At 38.0% G+C, this 21521-nt stretch overlaps 1 protein-coding gene across 7 annotated transcripts in view; it reads right to left on the bottom strand.

The window, feature by feature from the left end:
* Nucleotides 1-21521, bottom strand: part of ldb2a (LIM domain binding 2a) — an 89446-nt gene that overhangs the window by 8875 nt on the left and 59050 nt on the right. The window contains exons 4-8 of one of the 7 annotated variants that reach the window (XM_031317101.2): nucleotides 13496-13618; nucleotides 8417-8500; nucleotides 4216-4339; nucleotides 2154-2207; nucleotides 1237-1385 (exon numbers count right to left, since the gene is read on the bottom strand). In XM_031317101.2, coding sequence (XP_031172961.1) covers nucleotides 1237-1385; nucleotides 2154-2207; nucleotides 4216-4339; nucleotides 8417-8500; nucleotides 13496-13618 — 534 coding nt within the window. The remainder of the gene's footprint in view (nucleotides 1-1236; nucleotides 1386-2153; nucleotides 2208-4215; nucleotides 4340-8416; nucleotides 8501-13495; nucleotides 13619-21521) is intronic. The other 6 variants (XM_031317103.2, XM_031317104.2, XM_031317105.2 and 3 more) reach the window with 6 other exon arrangements.

Genomic DNA, 21521 nt, shown 5'->3' with positions numbered 1-21521 from the left:
GACAAAAACAGAATGACACTTAGTAAAAGAAGTGTTCTGTCATAAACGTTTGTGACTTGTTTATAATGTTTATGACACGTTCATGACAGTGTCATGTCACTCTTATGTAGATACCTTCAAGTATAGTGTAACCGTAATTTTCTTAGTCACAAAAATTATTATTTAGATTTACAGACACAAATCAACATTAATTACCCTGTGCTTTTTACATTCAGACGGTTCCAGACATGCAGAGCTTCTGAATACAAGTAAACTCTGCTACAGTACTAGTCCTCTGGGCAGTTGTGAGTTCATTGTCTTGTCAAGGGCATTTACAACAGTGGTGGCTGAGAGAGGCCAGAGTGTCACTTTACCCACCCACATTTTCCCATTTGGTCCAGAGATTCAAAACTGTTTTTTAAACCTCTAGGCTACGGCCACTTGGTTGAGCAACGGGGTCAGCTGGGTCTTTTATACACATACATATTCTGAAGTACATGTAGAGTACTTGTAAAGAAACTGGTAAAAAAAAAAAAAAAAACTAAGGAAGAAGTAAACGGCTGTATTTATGTTTTCGTAAACCTCTTCGTATTTATTTTCTTCTTCCATTTTGCAACTCGAGCACCATATAAGGAGCTTAGCTGTATCACTGTGTCTTCATGGATAGATGTGTAGTTTATTACGATACTTGTTTGGATGACAGTACTATTTTAACAAGAAAATGCTGAGAAAACAGTCACAGTTTTGGAAACTGTGACATATTTAACTGCAGTTTTAAGGGCTTGATTAATTTCTGGAGTTCTTAAGTTGTAACTTGATTTTAATAAAACAAAGTAGGCTTCATAATTTATTTATTTTTTAAACTAAGGAAAAAGCTAGAGTTAGTGATATGATACTACCTGCAGCAAAGGAACACTTATTCACCTTCTTTACTGGCTGTTTATGAATTTAGCTGCTGTTGTACGAATTTCTACTTTGATGATTTTTAATGTCGTTTGTGTCACTCTATAATATTTTATGTATTTTCTCTTTGTCTTTCATGGCGACATGTTTTCATACAAATCCCTTGAGGTTTCTTTGTCTCACTGCACAGATTTGTTTTCTACCCTCCCCTCCTGTTTTTCTTTTGTGCAAATAAATTAAACCTAATCGCTCCAATACCATTAGGAATACCACGTGCCTGTGTGTAACCCTGCAAACATACATGTGAAGTTATAGAAAAAAATAAAAGAGGAGGCAAACCGAGCTGATGCTTACAGGTACCTGACTGGAGAGGCTGAAGTTGGTGGCGGGGCTGCGTTTCTTGCTGGCGGTGGTGCCCGCGCTGTTGGCGCTGCTTGCTGAGTTCTTCCGTTTCCTCCTCTTCGTGGTTGTCTGTCGGGCGGGCTCAGCTTTGGCACGACCAGCAAAGAGAAACAGAGGCAATGCCAAGAACATAATGCATACAGACGGCGACAAGGTGTAGGGGTGTGTGCAGTGTGGAGTGTTTGTGTGTTATAGGTCATACAGTAGAGAGGCTCGGACAGATAGCATCATATGTGGAGACACAAAGGCGTGCGGACAGAATTGTGCAAAGTGCCTGTTTACATGCACACACACACAGACAGACACGTTACAGAGACAAGAGCAACTAGTCTACACTGATCCATGCTTTGTTTTCTTCAAAGGTTGAACCCGCACGAGCGTTGACATCTCCCAAGACATGCACTAGTAAGAAAGAACCCCTGTCCCATTTGCATAAATGCTCAACAATGGACCCTGATGCTCAACGTAATGTAAATTTGTTAATGATTCTGGTGCTGCACCGATTGCTATGTTTCTCAATAGCATGAGCCAGATTAAAACTGCTCTGCTGAGGCAGAAAGCCCATTCATGTTTGTCTTACTGAACATGTTATTATACTGTATCCATTCTTGTTGCAATACTGCAAATTTGATTTGCCGAGCACGAGTGTGTTTTCGTTCTGATCATTATGTTTTAGCCAGTGCTTCAGAATTATGCTTTTACATGCATTAATCTGGCATATGTAACATGTATTTTTTTACATTTCTGGTATTAGTGCTATTTTGAAACATGCAGATGAACTTGCACACAAACATACATTTCATGGTATGGCCAGTGAGCAAATAAAATGCTGCTTTCTAAGACTACAGACAGTGTAAGAGATTAGATACCTTTTTTGTGATTTGTGGGAAATATTTCCGTTTTGAAGTTCTGTGGGTGTCCAGCTGAAACCAGAGCCAAAATCAGTTTTATGTTATTCAGGTGATTGATTAATCTCAACAAGACAGAATGAGACCAGAGATGACAACAGAGAAAATGAAGAGAAACAATTGTAGATGCTACTCAACACCACTGGAAAACGTGTGCTCAGGTGAAAGATGTTTTTCCAATTATGAGTTCTACATAATTCCTGAAGGTGTAATTAAATCACAAGTGAAAACATTATCAAAAATATATAAAGTACAGACAGAGGTTAAATAGAGATATTGGTGTTTCTAGTATTTACAAAATAATCTATGTCGTGCATAATTTATGAATACATGGTTTAGCAAATTCTGCCAACATTTGTTAGAAAATCATTCCTTTAATCTCGAGGGAGACAAAAAAAACACTGCTGTGATCTTCAAACAGATGTCTGAAAATGAAATACATTTTTCGAGGTTATTACTAATCACACTGAGGGAGAAGCTTTCATATTCAGTTACAACAACCAGCAACTCGTGAAGCTATCAGAGGCAAAACAATAAGGGGATTTTTTAACAGTATCTTTTCTCTTTTGATTCCTGACTTTGACGGACGTGTGTGTAAAAAAGTGGGCTATTGTCAGAGACAATCATTTCTGTTATCCGACTGGTTTCCTTCAATGCTGAACCGGTGACGCACTAAAAATCACTTCCATTTCCACCAAAAGGACTTATCAGAGCATAAATGTGCCTGTGGCTTCCTTCCTGGTGAAATCCCAACCAGTTTCCGAGCTGGAGAAGAATTGCAGGAAAAGGGGAATAACACGCCACCAATGAGGGAAAACCGCAAGTTCAGGCAAACTTCATGTGAAAATATATATAGATAAATGGCATGAAATGACCCTAAAAAACACACTGAGGAGAAATAAAGTATTATACTTATTATGCCGAAAATTTTAAATGTTACCCTGAAGCAACTTATGGATCAAAAACCAGCACAAAGATCAAACCAATAAAATGATAAAGCTGCATATTATATTAAACTACATTACACATGAAGCCGTTTCTCATAAATCCCACATATATGATATAAAACCTAATGTAGGATTTTATATTAAGATCTCTTTCCATGGGACAATTAACCATCAATACAAGAGCTTTTTTTCTCCTCAGACTTTATATTCATAAAATGCTTTCCATGTTTTTTTTTCCCTCTCTGTTTTTTTTTTCTTCTTTTCTTTGAAGAACGTCGTCGACACTGGGGAGCCGCTGGTCGGGGAGCTGGATCTACAAGTCTGATTACACCCGGCACTCTTAATTAAAGTTACACAGGTCTGAGTCAAAGGCTTTTTGACTGGTGTTGGTTTTTAAAGACATCTCGTCACGCCTCGCTAAGCATTGCTGTAATTTGCAGCCACTCCGATGTGTCCAAAAAAACTCAGCTTACTCTTTCTCTCCAGCTTAAGACCGCACAGCCAATTTAAGCCTGGTACTTTTCAGAAACCACCCTTAAAACATCAATCATAGAGAGCTGAGAGGCCCGTTAAGATTGGCGAGGTTGAGATGCAGGAGGCAGCCCTGAATTCTGATTAATTTCAAATACCTGACAGGCAAAACATATTTAAGGGATTAAGACATATAATGGCAAATTTGGAAACATAAATGATGCAATAAAAACACACTCTGAGAAAATATATTCCTATTCCTACAAAGTGAGTGATGGTACAGAATTAAACGCTGCTTTTTTTAAGGAAAGGAAGTCAGTTAAGCCACAGTAGAGAAAACGATTAACACTTGATCCACAACATTTTAGAAAATGTAAATGTTTTGTTGTCATTTGACACCATTTTGGACAAGAGCTTCTTATTTCTGGGGCCTGCTCAGAGAAGCAGGTTTATCCCGAGTTATCTGAAAATCTTTAATGAGAGAAAACCAGAAAAGCACTTTTCATAATCTTTTAGGTTTCTGGGTTTGACTGAAAAAACCCTATCCAGATCTTCTTCTTTGAACAGGCACATGGGCAGTAAAGATATGTTTTAACAATAGTTACCTGGTGGGGCTACCATCCTCTGCCATTTTTGGAATAGGCATGTCTTGAGACAGTCCCGGGGGCTGAGGTTGTAGGTCTTGTGCCTTGACATGAGCTCCTGCATGGGCTCCAGGATGACACACAACTGCTGACACAACAGGACAGACCACACGTTCAGTTGAAGCAGATTTATTTAACATTTGATGAGAGAACAGTGTCCTGTCCACTGCAGTTGCCTCTTATCAAGGTAAAGCAAAACAACATCCATAAAAACACAGTCTGTTGCTCAATTAATCACCCATAGACTGACTTTGAGTGATTAATTGTGCAGTAAATCTACTTTTTATAGACACTATTAATAAGTGCCTTTAAAAACAGGTTTATTGTCAAGAGCTTTAGAGAGGAGACGGATAGAGAGAGAAAGATGGGCAGGACAATTTCTTTTAATATGAGCAGCTTTTGTTGAGCTGTTTACAACTCACATGTGTATGACACATTAATGCATCAATACACACATACTTGGAAAAACCAAAACAGTCCCTTGTTCCCACACTGAACTGCAACAATATTCTCCACTTAAAAGTACAATATTCTGTCTGCTGAAAACTGTAAATCTCTGGTGATCTGCAGTGAGAGGAACCAGGGGTCAGCCTGTCATTTTAAATACATCAGGCTTAGTTTATCCAGATAACATCTGGATACCATTACTGGTCAGCCCCTCTCTTTCTTTAATAGGAGCAACCATCCAAATGCTTGTTGGTGTAGTCAGAGGACAGTGGTTGAACAGTTATAGGGCTGTCTTATTGCTGACCCAATCACAGTGTAACACTAGGATCAAACTCAAGGCAACCTGCCCGTCTTTTCCCTCTAACTTCATAAAACTGTTTTCTTTTTCTTTGACCATTATAAATTATCATGAGCAGTGCAAGCTTTTGAGATGGTTTCCTATGATATTTTGTGTAGTGTCTTATCATATTTTGTCTGTATTCATCTGTTATGGCAGGAAGGTTTTAACCTGATTCACTAATGTTCAAATGCAGTTTTCAATTAACAGCGGCACATAAAAAGTAAGGTGAGCATGAGCACCCATATTGAGCACCCATATTGTTTGGCTGTAAGGACCCCGTACTGCGCTTTCCCCCCTGATAGATGTAGCAATACCTCACTATTAGAGATGATAGTAGCTTACAGTACTGTAGATATATAAGCACCGGTGTAGAAATATTTTAACTGAACAATATCTATGAGTTTCCTAAAAAAATCAAGTTCAGGCACAAAAATGACTTAGTTAAGATTAGGAAACACTTAAGAACATATTATATAAACATACAGTAAATGTCATTAATCTGATGCAACTGAGGTTTTTGGGTTTTTAACCCTAACCCTACATTGCTGCGGTACGGGGGACAAGCAGTTGCTGTTTGTGTTTCCCAGTAAGAGTGTGATGTAAGGTTGACAATTACTGGTGTGAAAGGTGAAAGGCGTGGGTTTACTAACTTGCTCAAGGGCACTTTGACAGTCGTTACTGAGACAAAGGAGTCTGTTAATCATTCTCTGCATGCTCAAATGATCTCATCTGACCTTCAGCATCCCACCACCCCTACATTTCTGATGTCAATTCTAATCAACATGCTCATCCTTTCTTCAGCCGTACTGTACAGCAACGTGGCGGTAAGATGTAAAACAAGGGAACAGCTCTGAATGAGACTGTGTACTGTATCTATTACCTACTACTATGTAATAAACAGATAGGCTTTTGTACAAATCATTTCTGCAGAAATCCTTGCAGAAATGTTTTAACATGATGGATATTCAAACCAGGGATGCTCACCAGTCCTGGGTTTCAAACTAGTCATTCTAACAACCGTAGCTGCTTACGCCAAATTACCCTACATAAACATAGTAATGTCTGTTCCCTGTGTTAGGACGGCAGTGTTTTAATGCCATGCAGCTCGAGGTAAAGTGAACATCCCTGTAGCAGACTAATCCCATGTTCTCCTCTGATAGTTCCCTCCTGACACAGTAATATCCCTCAGCTCAGCCAGCAAGCCCTGGCTCTCAGCCTGAAAACAAAGGCTATTTTCAGGCTGAATAGTAGGAAGCCGGCAGCTCCAATACATGGAAAGGCTTAAATACTCCAAATGAAAAACAAGAGAGACAGTGTGTTTGTGAGAGTAAGAGAAAGGCCGGTTGTAACCTCTGAGCCAGGAAACCGTCAGTCTCTTTTGGAAAGACTGATAAACTCTGGGGAAGGCCTTTTCCAGAGACACATTATTGCCAGTTTAATGTGAGGAAAGGGTGTATTTTACTTTGACATCCTTGGATAACAGTAGGGTAAAATATAATATGCAAAAGGTGTGATATGATGAATAACAGTGGATGTACGGTAGTGGTTCCCAATCTGGGGATCGGGAAGATGAAACTAAAGGAATCGTGAAATTTTTGTTTGTCTGACCTTTCTGTAATCTTTGCTTTGTTCCTGTGAAATATCGTGAAGTTTTATCTCTTCAGGACTCAAAATAGTATCCAAGTGAAGCAGTCTATTAATCAATGAGGGGTTGCAAGTCGACATTGATTTGTTTTAAGGGTCACAACAAGCCAAAAAGGTTGGGAACCACTGCTTTACAGGATACAATGAAATCACAAAATCCTTAACCCTAACCCTTCAATTCAATGTCTTCTTGATGCTCTTTATACCTGGCACTCTTTGTAAACTCACATGCTTAAAATGCATATTCAATAAACGAAATAGCTTTTAAACTAGTCAAATAAGGTATGTACCGGTATTTATGTTTATGTTGTTTTCATTATTACTGAAATGAAAGAAAACCTCAGATGGAAGTTAAATCCCTTGTCAAGATGAATGTTTTCCGTACCATTTAAAATAAAACCATATTGTGCTGTGGGAACGTTCCTAATTTGGCAGACGTATAAGGATTTATGTGAATTATTTGAGGTTTAGACCACTGAGGCAATGCGAGTCATTTCGACAAACTAAACATTCTTCAAAAACAAAGCTGGGTCTATTAAGACACAAACAACTTCCATAAAATGCATGCTGTCAGCAAACAGAAATAAAGGCTTAAACCTTGTTTCATTGTTACGTTTTGCTAAGCACTGACCATCTGAATCACCAAAATAAAGAATGAACAGAAGCCAAATCTTTTAGTATGTAATTACAGATACTTGAATTATGTTTTCTCTTTCAGCTGCATTACATTTGCTTTCTGTATAGAGAATCATTGTTATAGGAAAACAAAAACAGCCACCCTGCTTCCTCTCCCTCTCTGTGTCTTTCTTCACTCAGTTATTATAAGCAGCGGAGGTGCCGTTCCCTGATTCGCGCGCCATTTCACAATTATGAGTCTCAACAGGGAGCGTTCATTAATGTTATGCTAATTTTCTGTATCCAATTAATTCTTCTCTCTCCCCATCTCTCTCCCGCTCGCTCTTGTTCTCCCATTTGGAAATCGTAGCTGTCAGTCAACTGTGGCGACAAACAAAACCCTGTGAAATAATCACTAATGTATTCAGCCGGCTTATACTTCCTATTTCCGTAAATTATATTGCTGCGGTCAGGTAGAAAAACATGTATATGCAGAGAGTAAAGAAGAAATAAGTGCTTATATTTTTGTTTTGATGCTTTGCACTTTTAATATTATACACTCAGGTTTCAAACGCCCGAGAGTCATAAACCATGTTCAGCACATAAATAAAAGCATAAGCTTTTAAATCCAGTAAGACAGAGAAAAATAGCTACCTTTACAGTCACGATATGACCCCTAACTAAACTTAAGAGTTAATACGAGAATGTAAAAAAAATATATCTTATTCAAACTTGAATATTCAAACACTGAATATACCTGTAAATGTAACATTGGAAACAAAACATTACAGATTTACTGCATAGCAGGAACTGTAATCATGCTGAGGAACATATTAAATATGACAGAACATGAATATTCTACATCATAAAAACATATTTATCCTATCTAGACACATATAAATAGATAGATTTAGTTAGAAAGTTGGAGCAACATGAAATACTTAATTTAAAAATGGACAAGAATTGTTCCTTTGTGTGCATTAAAGTGTGAAGAGATGAGAACAAAAACAAAAGCAGAATGACAATCATAGACATTGTCAGCCACACACACACACACACACACACACACACACACACACACACACACACACACACACACATACACAGAGTCCTTACCCTGAGGTAGTTGAGGGTGAAGTTGGTCAAGCCCATGCGAGTGATGTTTTTGGACAGTTGTTCCAGCACCTGAGGGTCTTGTGCCTGAAGTCAGCAGCAGAAAAGGAAAATGACGTACCAAAGCATATACTGTATAAGCTATTTATTTGTACATCTTTATTTTGTTATGTTTGCATTCAACTGACTACGAATAAACTAATTATCTACAGGCAATTAGGCTAATTGGCATTCATCAGATAATGCACATGTGACACATTCACACCCTCGAGTCACAAATGCAACTACTTAACATTGTTATCGCAGTTGTGCCATGAAGCTGAATGGAAGTATTTCAGGCCTTCATTTCACAATATTGTCAAACTGTGAAGCTAATTAATCAATGCTTTTTTGTCGTTCCATTTAAATTTTCAATGTCGTATCTATACGGGATTTGATGATGTCGCTCACTGTATGTATGTAGCGTCTGGGCAGCGGGGAAAATTAGTTTATAATGTTAAGTTGTTGGAAAAACTGGACAAAAATATGCAGATGCAACCCACTCTTTTATTTTATGTATTGTGCTTTTTGTTTTCGTGATGTGACAGCGTGATGTGGTCCAGCTGACAGCTGCATCGTTCACATAAAAGAACTGACCACCATCAAGTGCTGAAGAAAATTAATTGATTGCAAAATAGAAAACGCATGCAATCCCTGTGATTATACAGTATGTGTAGGAGTAAAGAATCTTACATAAGAACAAAGCAAAAGTAGCAATTATAGAAGGACATCTGATTGAAAAAAGACTATTCACTAAGCTTGTTTGCCGCACCAAAAATAAGCAGTAAAATCATAAAAAGCTGTAGGTATTGAAAGAGCAAAACATAGCCCAGACTGAGGAGAAGCAGTGAGCACACTCGCATTCACCGCCTCATGAAAAATGCATAATTCTATCTCCAGTCGCATCTCTGTGTGGAGAAAGTCAAGAGGGAAGCAAAATAGTTCTTCTGTACCGTCAGCAGACCAACATGAGTGACAGGAGAATTGAATTTGTGTGCATTATTTGGCCGACAGCGGATCAGAATCTGAATTACTTTACTCATCAAGTAGAATTAGTCTAAATGTACTGTACAGGAATCTGTCTTGGCAGCACCGGTGCAGCCACGTATCAACAATTTGTGGAGTAACGCGGGTAAATGCTGGCACATATGGCACAGGAACGACATAGACACTTAGTTCAAAAGGCCAAAGACAGACAAACAACCGAGTACAAACTCTATGAAAACACATTCAGATTGGAAGATGCTTGGCAATGGTCCAAATAAGATGTTTAAACAGTGAGGAGCTCTACAGTACATTAAACCTAATGTTAGAGAAGTCTAGATGCTGCTCAGCAGTGGTGCAATCTAACTAAATACAAGCACTGTGCTTAAAGTACAAATATTTAGGTACTTTTTGATACTATTTGAAGTACAATTTTATGATACTGAAGTAAATATTGCATTATTTATTTTATTGCTATAGTGACTCTGCATATTAAGACTTTACATTTGAAAAATCATGATCATCTTATAAAATATAACCCATTGTTTAGGGGTTTAAGTACCCAATTTTATATTATGTAGTTAACATTTGCTCCAGCTTAACCTAGTAAAATGCTGTTTCTACATTAATGCATCAGTAAAAATAATCAAATAATATGATATATAAGAATATAATGATCACAGGGGCTGTTTGTCAGCATAACAAATATGTTTTATACTTTGAGTACATTTTCCTAATATTATTATATAAACACTCATGCATACTGTTGTATTGCGACTTCTACTTCAGTAAATGATCAGAGTACTTCTTACAAACAGACTTAGTATTTACTACCCATTTGGATATATTGTTTAAAAAACTGTTTATGTGTTAATGTCTCTTTGTAGACTGTATTACTGCTGCTATTTATGTGTTTGACAGCTGTTGCATCTTGCTGCATTATTTGTAAATGCTTTATCGCCATAAATTTGAATGCTTCCAAATGTAGCAGTTTGAATTCTACACTACTGCTCTACCTTATGTGTGTACGAGGGAATGCATACTGTATGTGTGGGTGGCAGGGTGAACAGTAGCAGATGTTTGGGAGGATTAACTTCCATAGTGTTTTATCTGTGTGTATTTCTTTATCGTCTTTGTGTATTTTTACCCCCCCTCGAAGAATGAAATGAACCTTTTTGAAGTGGTGTAAAGTAAGAAGAACATTTACTCAAGGACTGTACTTAAGTAGAGTTTTGAGATCCATTTTATTGCTAGTTTATACTTCTACTCCATTACAATTCACAGGGAAAAGTAGCTTTCACCCCTGTACATTTATTTTACAGCTAAAGTAAAAAAGTTACTTTGCCAATTATGATTTTAAAACATTATAAAATAATATATTTTCAAGTTGTGGTGGTATTGTTATTTGTACTTAAATAAAGGATATGAATACTTCCACCACTGCTTTTTTCATGGATAATTAAGTTAAACCTTAACTTAAAACAAATATCAACTAAAGGTTTCTGAATGGACTTAAGGAGGCGGAGCTTTGCTGCTGGCTGCCAACAAGCACTATTAAAGCCACTGTCAAGACAAAGGTAAGAATAAGTTAAAAACTATTGACACCCAAATGTTTTATTGAACAAAAATCGATTGCCAATTTTGTTTCTGACTTCAATACAGATGAGTCAGCATCTAGTGGATGTTTCAGGATCTAGTGGATGTTTCAGGAACTGCAGAAACAAACACCTACTCTGTCTTCTCATCATATGTAGTAATTCCTTAAAGTTGAAATACGCTGCATTTTTTTTTTACAATAAATAGGTACACACACCTCTAGTATCTATCATACTAATATCAAATACAGGCTGCTTCTTATAAACTTCTGAAAACTAAAATAAGAACAAACTTTATTTCTTGTCCAGTCCAACAGTTCCTCTTGAGCGACTGTTTAAAAAAGAAGAAGTGCAGCAGTAGTTCAGCTCACATCAAAAACTGGACCTTTCACAGTGGCTGCTATCTGTACTAGTATCTGCAGATTCAAACTTTCCTGTTCTGACTCCCATGTGTCTGTATCTGCTTTCATTAGTCCCGGCAACGATCAAAAGACTGAACTCACACTCGCACACAAATCACTGAAGATCTGGCCAGGACCTGCAATACCCCACAATATCCCAGTCTCTAGGAATTAGTGTGAATGCCCAGAGGGGCCAATTTATTGGTGAGTGAAATTCATATGAAGATTTGGGCAAAAAAGAAGCCGGCTATACAGACGAAGCTGCCTTTTACACACACCTTTAGGTCCATGGGGGTAAATGGAAAATACTTGGAATAAATCTCGTTTTATTCATCAATCAAATGGAAAGAGCTGCTTGCATATAAACTGGATTGAATATTAGTCCTGTAAAGGAAAAAATAGGACTATAAACTATTGTTTTTTTCTAATTTTCTTACCAAAGCCCTTTTCAGACATAGCATACGTAACATTGCTGGCTTCGTGTATCTGTTAAAGTAATGGCTTTTGTCACTTGAGACATTGCTGGCTTTTATGTAAGTGTTCCCTATGGCTTTTCTCAAACATGACAGGACATTCATGGAAAGAGAGGAGGTGTCTTCACTGCTGTAAAACAGCTGTGAGTTAAAAAGTGTTATGATGTGATAAGCAAGGTGTTTTCTGTTCTCTCAAAGGCTGCATCAACTGAAGGAATTAAAACTTATTATGGATTTTATCTTGAGCGCGATGGACGCCCGCCCTACTAATACATTTACGCATCAATTTCATCATTTATAAGGTACCAAACTCCGCTGCCTGTTTTATAAAATCCGATCTTAAGTTCAGAATTTCTATTTGCACGTAAGCTGTATATAAAGTGTTTTGCTGGATATTCTTTTAAGTTGAAAGCTGACTGAGAATAAGCTCCATAACAGCATAAAGTTGCTCATTCAAAGTGGTTTATGGTTTATGAAATTGATTTTCTTTTCTTTGAGTATGGTATAGATGATACTTGGGAAAATGATCTTGATCAAGTGAACGAGAAGTAGATTCAATTTCTCACATTTAATTTGTCTTTGTGTATTAAATCTTGTGCTGCTGTACTCTTTACGTTAATCTAACGGCATCCAAATCAGACTTGTGCAGTATGAAGTGCTGCGGATATGTAAGTTGTTCTGACCTCGTAAGATTGCAGTCATGACTCGGGCACCTATTCAGACATGAGACATTACATTACATTAATTTAGCTGACGCTTTCATCCAAAGTGACTTATAATAAGTGCATTTAAATATTAACATACCACCCAAAAATCACAAGAATCATGTGATAGATAAAATACTGCTTCAAGTTCTACATTTTAGAAACAAGAGATAGAGAAAGGTATTGAGACCAACATGTAAAATTGTCCTCACATTTATGTAAAGAAGTGCATGTCTGAAAGAGGCTAGTTTTGTAACTCTGGGGTCCTTGAAACATATAAAAGCATCACTGTTTGGCATTGGGGCCAATGTGAATATACACTGCAGTGTACTAGGTACACTAAAAGCAGTGCAGTCTAATACAACAGTCCTGCAATAGAACCTTCATGAAGGTTATAATGTTCAATTTTGAGCAGTTTGTGGTGCTGTTGGATTGGGTTATACTGTACAGAGATGTAGCATAGCCTCATTGATAAAAAAGGGGGTGGACAAAATAATAGAAACACCTGTCAACAGCTTCAGCTTCAACAAAACCATTTGAAAATAGAAGTCTAGCTCCAGCTTCACTCCGCAGCGGCTCCAGTGACTAAATGTGTGTTACACTTAGTGGAATTAAGCAGATAATTCATTCGACCTTGTTTTTTTTCTCTCTCCCTTTTCAGACAAGGGCCCTTTTTTATCCTCGGTGGCCTTTGATGTCTGCAAATAAATTGGTTTGCAAAAATCCCTCCAAACTGCTTTGTTGGCGTTTAAATTTCATATGCTCATGAAAAGCTTCTAAAAAGTGTCTTGGCAGAGTGCAGAGACCCTCGTTAGGATTTAAAAATCAAAACCTAAAATGGGCAGATCTGGGGGGCTTTGTCGCATGTTAATGATGTCACACTTACGTGCATGGCCAGGATGCTGCGGGGGATGAGCTCTCGGTACTGCCGGATGGTAAAGTGCCACGTCTTGATCCTCATCAGATCATCGAAGGCAAACTCCAGTATTAAACGACCCTCTGTACAAACCTGGACAAAGATCACATAGTTAGTGTTACTTTACATTCCTCCTCAGCCTGATATCTTTTCCAGCAATCTTTAACAGGTTGGCAGGTGGCCGTCACTGATTTTGACGCAGACAAAAAAGAAATCAGTGTTTATTGGCCGGGCGTGATTTTGATAAAAAAACGCTGGAAGGGTTTTGTCTCTGTTTTGGAATTTGTTCAAGGACTTTGTAGAATGGAGCGAGCTATTATGCTAGCAATATTTACTCTGCTCGCTTCCCTTATTCAGAGCATCTGTCCTTGGGCCTCTCAACCATCCAGCTATTTCTAAAATGTGAAAATAAATGTAATCTGGAGAGGGGTGTGTTTACACCAGAGACAAAAGAACTTCAGGTCAGAGAGAGTTGCCAATTAGGAGGAGAGAGAGAGAGAGAGAGAGAGAGAGAGCGAGAGAGAGAAAAAATTTTTTTTCGCCCCTTTAGCTGAATTCAGCGCTTGCCGGGGCCCTTATGCTTCTCCCATATTTCGTTGCTGTGACAACCAGGGAGAGAGAGGAGAGAGAGAGAGAAATGGAGAGACAGACAGAGAGAAGGGGGGGAAAAAAAATCAGCTGATTAGTTGGCATGGCAACGGCAAAGATGTAATCCCACCAGACACACTCTAATCAATGCCCCCAGCGCAGATGGTCTCCTGAGGATCAGCAAGAAAGAGGCTAGCGGCCATATTGCGCCCCCCCGCCACACATACTCCCCATCAACACCACTACAAGCCTCCCACCCACCTCACCCTCATTCCCCCACTCCCCACCCACCTACCCCTGCTGGTCACGTGCTCCACCGCTAACTCCAACACACACAAAAAAAGTATAAATAGAAGCTTGACTGCTGCAAAAAAAAAACCTGAATACAGAGCGGCTTCTCTGCTGTCTTGACTGTAAAATGTGGATTCTGTATAATGTTCCCACTCTTTGTGCAACGGTGCGTTTCCAGAGTTATTGAAAAGACTTTGATTACAATAAAGTATACTGTCAATAGAGAGTTTTGTTCCATAATGTGACACCTGCTTTTAAAAATGCCTGACTAGGACAAATGAAGAACGACAGCAACTTTCGAATGACAGTAGCTGCACTTTTATTCTTTACACGACAACAACACCTCTAGACCACCACGAACACCTGAACCTGGTCCTCGATCACATATGTCTATTACGGTCATTAATATGGGAAAAATAAGTAGCAGTAACATACGTAACACTTTATTACTGTATATTGCATTATATAACTTATATTACAATGAAATAATACTATATAACTAAATCATTATATGCTGTATCAAGGTATTCTTCTCCATTTTCATTGTGTTTCTTCTAAAAATAGACATAAAGCATTTTGGAAATTAACACTTCCATTCAATGACTGACGCAATTCAATGCTGGTTTTACGTGCAAACACGTCTGGGATCTGCATGGTTGTCTAATGGGCTTGTCTGAGCTAGATAAGTGTGGATTAGACTAAAGCAATGTTAGGAAATAATCCTTGGTGTTTAATGGACACTGAAATGGTCTTTATCATATTTTTCTTTTTTTCAACAGCAGTTTTTCCAACAGCTGATCTCCGTGTTCAGAGTGAAAGGAAGAATACAATATGATTTGTAACACCCCAAAATTTAAAACAATATATTTTGTAAATCTGGGTGTAAACAATCGCTGTCTGGTAAAAACCACATATCTCAAAATTTGACTGAAGAAAATCGCATACATATATTACAGTAATTATTTTGCAAAAGAAAGTACACTGGTGATTAAGAACAAGAAAACATATTTGTGTATTGTAGACATATATACCTGAAGTTTTCATCATCACCTAACCCCCTGGGTTCTCAGCCCATGTTGAATTATACGTAAGAAGGAATGCTATGTATAATCCACTGGTACTTAAATTGCTGTTTTTCCTCCTTGAAATGAAATGTATCATGGTCATTATGTGTGTGGATGAGTTTTCATGCCCGTTGGGCTGCTGAAACCTATTAAAAGACCAAATACTTAGGCATGTATGAGGAAATAAGTACTTCTTTACATCAATCCTGAAAGTGTACCTTTTAGATTTATGGTGTTTAGCCACCAGCCATGAAAGAACTTGAATTGTGTTTATAGTGAGCCAGTGTCTTCTGATGCTTTCAGGTGCAGTAGCCTACAGTGAAACAACGCTGCACTCTTTTTTTCATAGTGTCAACTGTGTCTTTAGCATTGCCTCCTATTTCTCTCTGCAAGCTTTCTGCTTCGCTGTAACCAATAAATACATTGGCAAACCAGCTAAATCAGAACCAGAATAAGAATCACCTTAATTGCCAAGTGCAATAAATGTGCAGGAATTTGTCTTAGTGGCACTGGTATAGGGATATATTAACCACAAATGGAACCAAGGCAGCCCTTTTCCACAAAATCCAGTGTAGATTCAATCATACAAAGCTACTTATTTCTCCATACTGAGAGAGAATTAGTTAAAATCTAATATTTGTCACAATACTGGTTTTTTTTAGCTAAATAGTGTTCCCTTATGAAAACTAAAAGAAGGAAAATCCCATTGAATTAAAAGTGGTCCATTAAATGGTACAGTCCCTCACAGAGAATCCCCATTGATTTAAGAGCAGGGTCATAAATCTTCCACACAACGGGGCGGAGATCAGGGGATCTCTGGCTCAAAAGAGCGACAAAAGAATAACAGCGTCCTGCTGCTGAGACACTATTCAATACTGTACCTAAACATGACAATCATTTAACAACAGAGGAGCTGAATGTCATTAAATCGATTATTATGAGCACTAATGTCTGCTTCTGGTGAGTATAAATAGGATCAAAGTTGACTAAATATGCTCAATTATAGTGACAAGCTGACAGGCTTTATAATACTGCAACTCAACACCACCTTGAATATCAGCAAGTATAAAGTTTAAGATTATAGCATAAATTGTTATTTACGGTTAATGAACATATAATCCAAGTGTGTTACTGCCACTATGTTGAGTTTAGAGCTCATAAGATTAGCCAATTAATTAATTAGTCAGCAGATTTTCACCAGAAATGTAACCAGAAAAAATTCTACTAATCATTTCATGTTAATTAAGGAAAACTCATTGGTTTCAGCTTCTAACATATGAATATTTGCGTGTTTTCTTAGATTTCTATGATAGTTACCCCATTACCTTTGGGTTTTGGACTGTTGGTCGGACAAAACAAGCAATTTGAATATGTCCACTTGGGGTCTGGGAACCTGTGTTTTTACTATTTTCTAACATTGTATAGACCAAACATTTGATCACTTAATCCATGATGAAAATTATCATGAGTTGTAGCCTTAGCTGAGTTAAAGCAAATGCATTATGACGGTGTGGCTGCAAGACATTATTGAATAGTTTCCCTCAACATCAATCAACAACAACAATCAACTTACAACTGTGAACTTAGTTTTACAGCTCAAATGAACATTTAAATCAATAAAATGCATATGGTGTAATTGTGTACAGCAAAAATTATTTCAAACGTATGAATAGTATATAATTGGAGTTTCCAAAACTATTCATAAAAAAGCTATAGTATAACATCTAAAGCATAACTGTCAGATATGTAAATATGCAAATTAAATTGAATAAAAAGGTGGTGGACTCATGGACACGATCTGTACAAAATATATTAAAAAAGCAACTGCAACAAAACAAAAAGACAAATTCAGTAAATAATCTAAATGCAAACACAATACACCAATGCATGTCATAGTAAATAGAATAAAATGAAAACCTGAAATGACAAAAAATAGGGACAAGGCAATACAAAAAAAACGTAACAAAGGAAGGGGAGAGGATTACTCAGTTACTCAGTCTAGGTCTCCTATCATATCATCATACTCATAACAATTCACACTGCCAATACAAGTATGTGTAATATGAAGCTCTACTGTACTTAAAGATATAGGGGGTCATGTTAATTTACAGTATTAAAAGGAATGTCAGCAGCCTCTTGCTATAGTTGAGCCCATCGTATTTAACTCTGATCCTATTTATATTCACCAGAGGAACTCATAATGCTGTAGATCTCATTATAATCAAATTAATAACCTTCACTGTCATGTTAAGGTACAGTATTGATTCTATTGCTTCTATGATATTTACGTACCTTACAAAATACAATTGACTAGTTTTTTTAAAAGTAGAAGAAGAAGAAGAAGAAGAAGAAGAAGAAGAAGAACAAGAACAAGAACAAGAAGAACAAGAACAAGAAGAACAAGAACAAGAACAAGAAGAACAAGAAAAAGAAGAAGAAGAAGAAGAAGAAGAAGAAGACATACTTTATTAATCCTGCCAGGGGAAATTACATTTTGTACTATAACTGATAAAGGTACATTACTGCAACGATAACCTAATTTAGTATCTACAATTATAACAAAAGTATGGTATAGCGACAATATTACCATGCCTGAAAAACTGCAATCCCAGCAAAGTTCAGAAAAACACACACAGTTGATAACATTTCAACTAGTCAATTTCTCCATTCAGGGAATTAAATTCACTTGAGCTGAGATCGCCGTGTCACAAACTCGCCTTTTGCTCTTTGCTCACCTCCCAGCGTGAAGAAACCCCCAACTGAGCACCGCTAACAAGGGCCGTGCCCTCCGAGTTAACACACGCTGACCAGGGCAAGCAAAGCCTGCTGGGTAGTGAATAGAGGTGCTGGGACGCCGGGGGCTGCTGGGAGGTTCGGGGCTTTTGGTCAAATTGGCACCCCGTGTCACCTTGTCAACACCTCGCTGCCCTGCAAAACCCGCACACATTGTCCATCAGCACCCGGGAAGCACCACCCACTCTTAGCACCCTGCTAACTCCGCCCATTCATTAGCCTGCAGCATCCTGCCAGGTGAACAATGACAGGAAGCGATAGAGAGAGCACAACACATGAGACTGTGCTAAGCTCCTTTACTCCATCCCTTTTCAACCATTACATTAGCTTCTAAAACGATAACTTAATCTATAAATTCCTTTTATTAATGATTTGTATTCAATGATTTGTTTTTCTCTCATTGTAGTACACCTTTTGTTATATTTTTAGAGAAACACATAAACATACTGCTTTGTGCTTTAAGGATAATTCTGGTTAATTACTGTGCAACCTGAGCCTATTTTCACAGTTTCGGAAACACTGTGATATCACTACAATTAAGCCAGACAGTACGAGAAACACAAGCGAAGAAGATTAGACAAACTGTAAACAAGGTCACAGTTTAGTAGGGCTGCCCCCTCTTAGTCGATCAGATGACCAATCGTCATTTTAGTCGACTAGGATTTGATTAGTCGGGTAGTCATTTTTTTATGCTTTTTCATGCTGAATGACTTATTTATGAGAAACTTATGAGCACACTTCTGGTAAACACAAATAAGAAATAAACACCATATCAAAAACCTTGTTTAATACGCAGTTATGCTGCAGCTCAGATTGGTGACATGACAGCTTGATGGTTGCCAATGCTAAAAGCTTTCTAGAACATGGGTTTTCCAGATGCACGAAGCAAGTGAAGGAAAGATGCTGATATAAAAATCTATATGGATGAGTGCCCTGTTTTGAAACTAACCACGTACGTAAACCACCTTATTTAGGCTTAAAAACAAAAGTTTGCACGAAGTAATAATGCCTCATTGTACGGGAAAAGTGTGTACAAGAACGGCAGTACTGATGATGTTTGAGTACCATTCCTCTTCATTTTTCTGTTCAAATGATTTAAATGATGAATATTACCCATATAGGTATTAACTGTTGGTACTGTTGGTAGTTTGATATTGGCCCGTCACCTGGACTCCTGCTATGTTTACACCAAAGTTTACAATGGCAGTTAGTCTTTGTTTAGACTGTTTTTGTTTTAACCTTGACCTTTATGTCATTGGGTGTGATTTGATGGCCTTCTTCTCGTAATGTCAAATAAACCAAAGTACAATCGTCCGCTGGCTGGTGTTTCTTTCCCTGTATGATGTATTTTTAGCATCCTAGCTCTCATCGGTGACTACAGTGTTGTTATTACTGACATGAATGATGCCTAAAACTACAAAAATAAATACACAAATTGTAATAAACCAGAGTTATTCTTTAAATATGGCAATGATGCCAATAAAACCAAATCTCAATGTGAAATTTTGAAAAAGAGAGATAGAGGGGGCGAGCAAATAAAGAGATAGATACCGGCAGAGAGAGAGAGAGAGAGAGAGAGAGAGAGAGAGGGAGGGAGAGAGAGAGAGAGAGAGAGAGAGAGAGAGAGAGAGAGAGAGAGAGAGAGGGAGGGAGAGCAAGAGAGCGAGTTGGGAGCTGGGGATGATTTCTCTAGGGATGAAGGATGCGAGTGTGTGTGCATGTGTGTGTGTTCAGGGTGCAGGTGGGGGGGTTGAGAAGAAAAAGAAAGGGGGAGGGGGATGAGAGGGAGCGGTGGAGTAAAGAGAGCTAGAGGAGAGTAAGCGAGCGAGTCAGGCAGGGGGATGAGAGAGAGGATGGGGGGAGGTGGGGGTGGTGGGTGGAGGAGGAGGATGGGGGGAGGATGGGGGGTATGAGGAGGGGTGGTGGTGGTGGTTGAGGAAAGCGAGGCGAGGCAGAGCTGATTGAGATTCGGGCCTCCAGAGCTGCAGGCTCGCTGCTACTCCTGGGAGCTCAGGGAGAACACGCTCAGTTATTGGAATTCTTTTTGCTTTTTTCTAATGAATTAATTCTTCTCATCCAATTTAGGTGAAGATGAAAAGAGAGCAGTGCTGCGAGCATCAAATTTAGCTTTTTGTTGACCGGGTCTGGGCCGTTCTGTTTCTGTTCTGTACGGTTAATATCGGACACTCGTAATATATTATGTTTTTTTGTTCCTTTTGGGGAGCCTTGTTTACAAAAACCAAACAACAGCAACACAAAAAGACATTTCCTGTGTGTGTTATTGGGGATGTTTCATAACCATTTATTGATATGATAAGACAAAGAGCCCCCCCCCCACCCCCGCCCCCCCTTGCACAAACATCCATTCACTCGATACCCATACACAACATGAATACAAAATCAGCTCCCCTCCAAATGTACAGAAAAAGTGTTACAACCTCATGAACCCCCTCGACACAAACCCACATTTGGGCAGTCATGCATGTAAATATACACCAACATACACTCACACACACTCTGGTACTTAGGTATACACCTGTCTTATCTGAAATGATGGTAACATTTGACTTTGGTATGCTAAATAAAGGTCCTGCACTACGCTACTCTCAAATGTTTTTCACGTGTGAATATTTTTTTCATCAGAATTCATACCAAAATGTGAAGTATTACAACATATGTTTGATTGTTTGATGATTGTATGGATGTTTCGTTTCAAAACAGGTAGAGTGATGCAGGTACGGTGTACATTTATACGAAAAATGAACATATTTTTCTTTATAAAGTTATTTATAAATCTTCAAGATCTTTATGCAGACCCTGTTCATCCAGACAAATATCAAGCCAAAATCATATCACAGGGAACATTAAATCAGAAACACTTACACAAATTAACCATTAATAGCAAATTATGATATAGTTTGACATAAAAAGGCTCAGCTCTTTTACAAAGCATTTGTGTCTGTAATGTTTATTTTTATAAATATCGTTGCACAAGAGTAAGTGTAAAGTAGAATCCCACCGATAAATTGGCCAGGCCAACATATAAGCCGATATTGGCTCGTTACACATACAGTATATCGGTATCAGTCTGCTGATAAGGAAGAAAATATTGTAATAAAGATATGCTAAATATAGGTTTGCGTATACTTAGAAACAGCATATACCTTACACATAATAAATGTCCAGAATACTTCTAATACTTCTCAATATGTCATCATCAGACTTTTTAAGCTTTTTTTTAAATCGGCCTCAAAAATCTA

Source organism: Sander lucioperca, chromosome 1 (genome assembly GCF_008315115.2).
Source record: "Sander lucioperca isolate FBNREF2018 chromosome 1, SLUC_FBN_1.2, whole genome shotgun sequence".
NCBI lineage: Eukaryota > Metazoa > Chordata > Actinopteri > Perciformes > Percidae > Sander > Sander lucioperca.
This window is presented reverse-complemented; position numbering and strand designations above follow the sequence as displayed.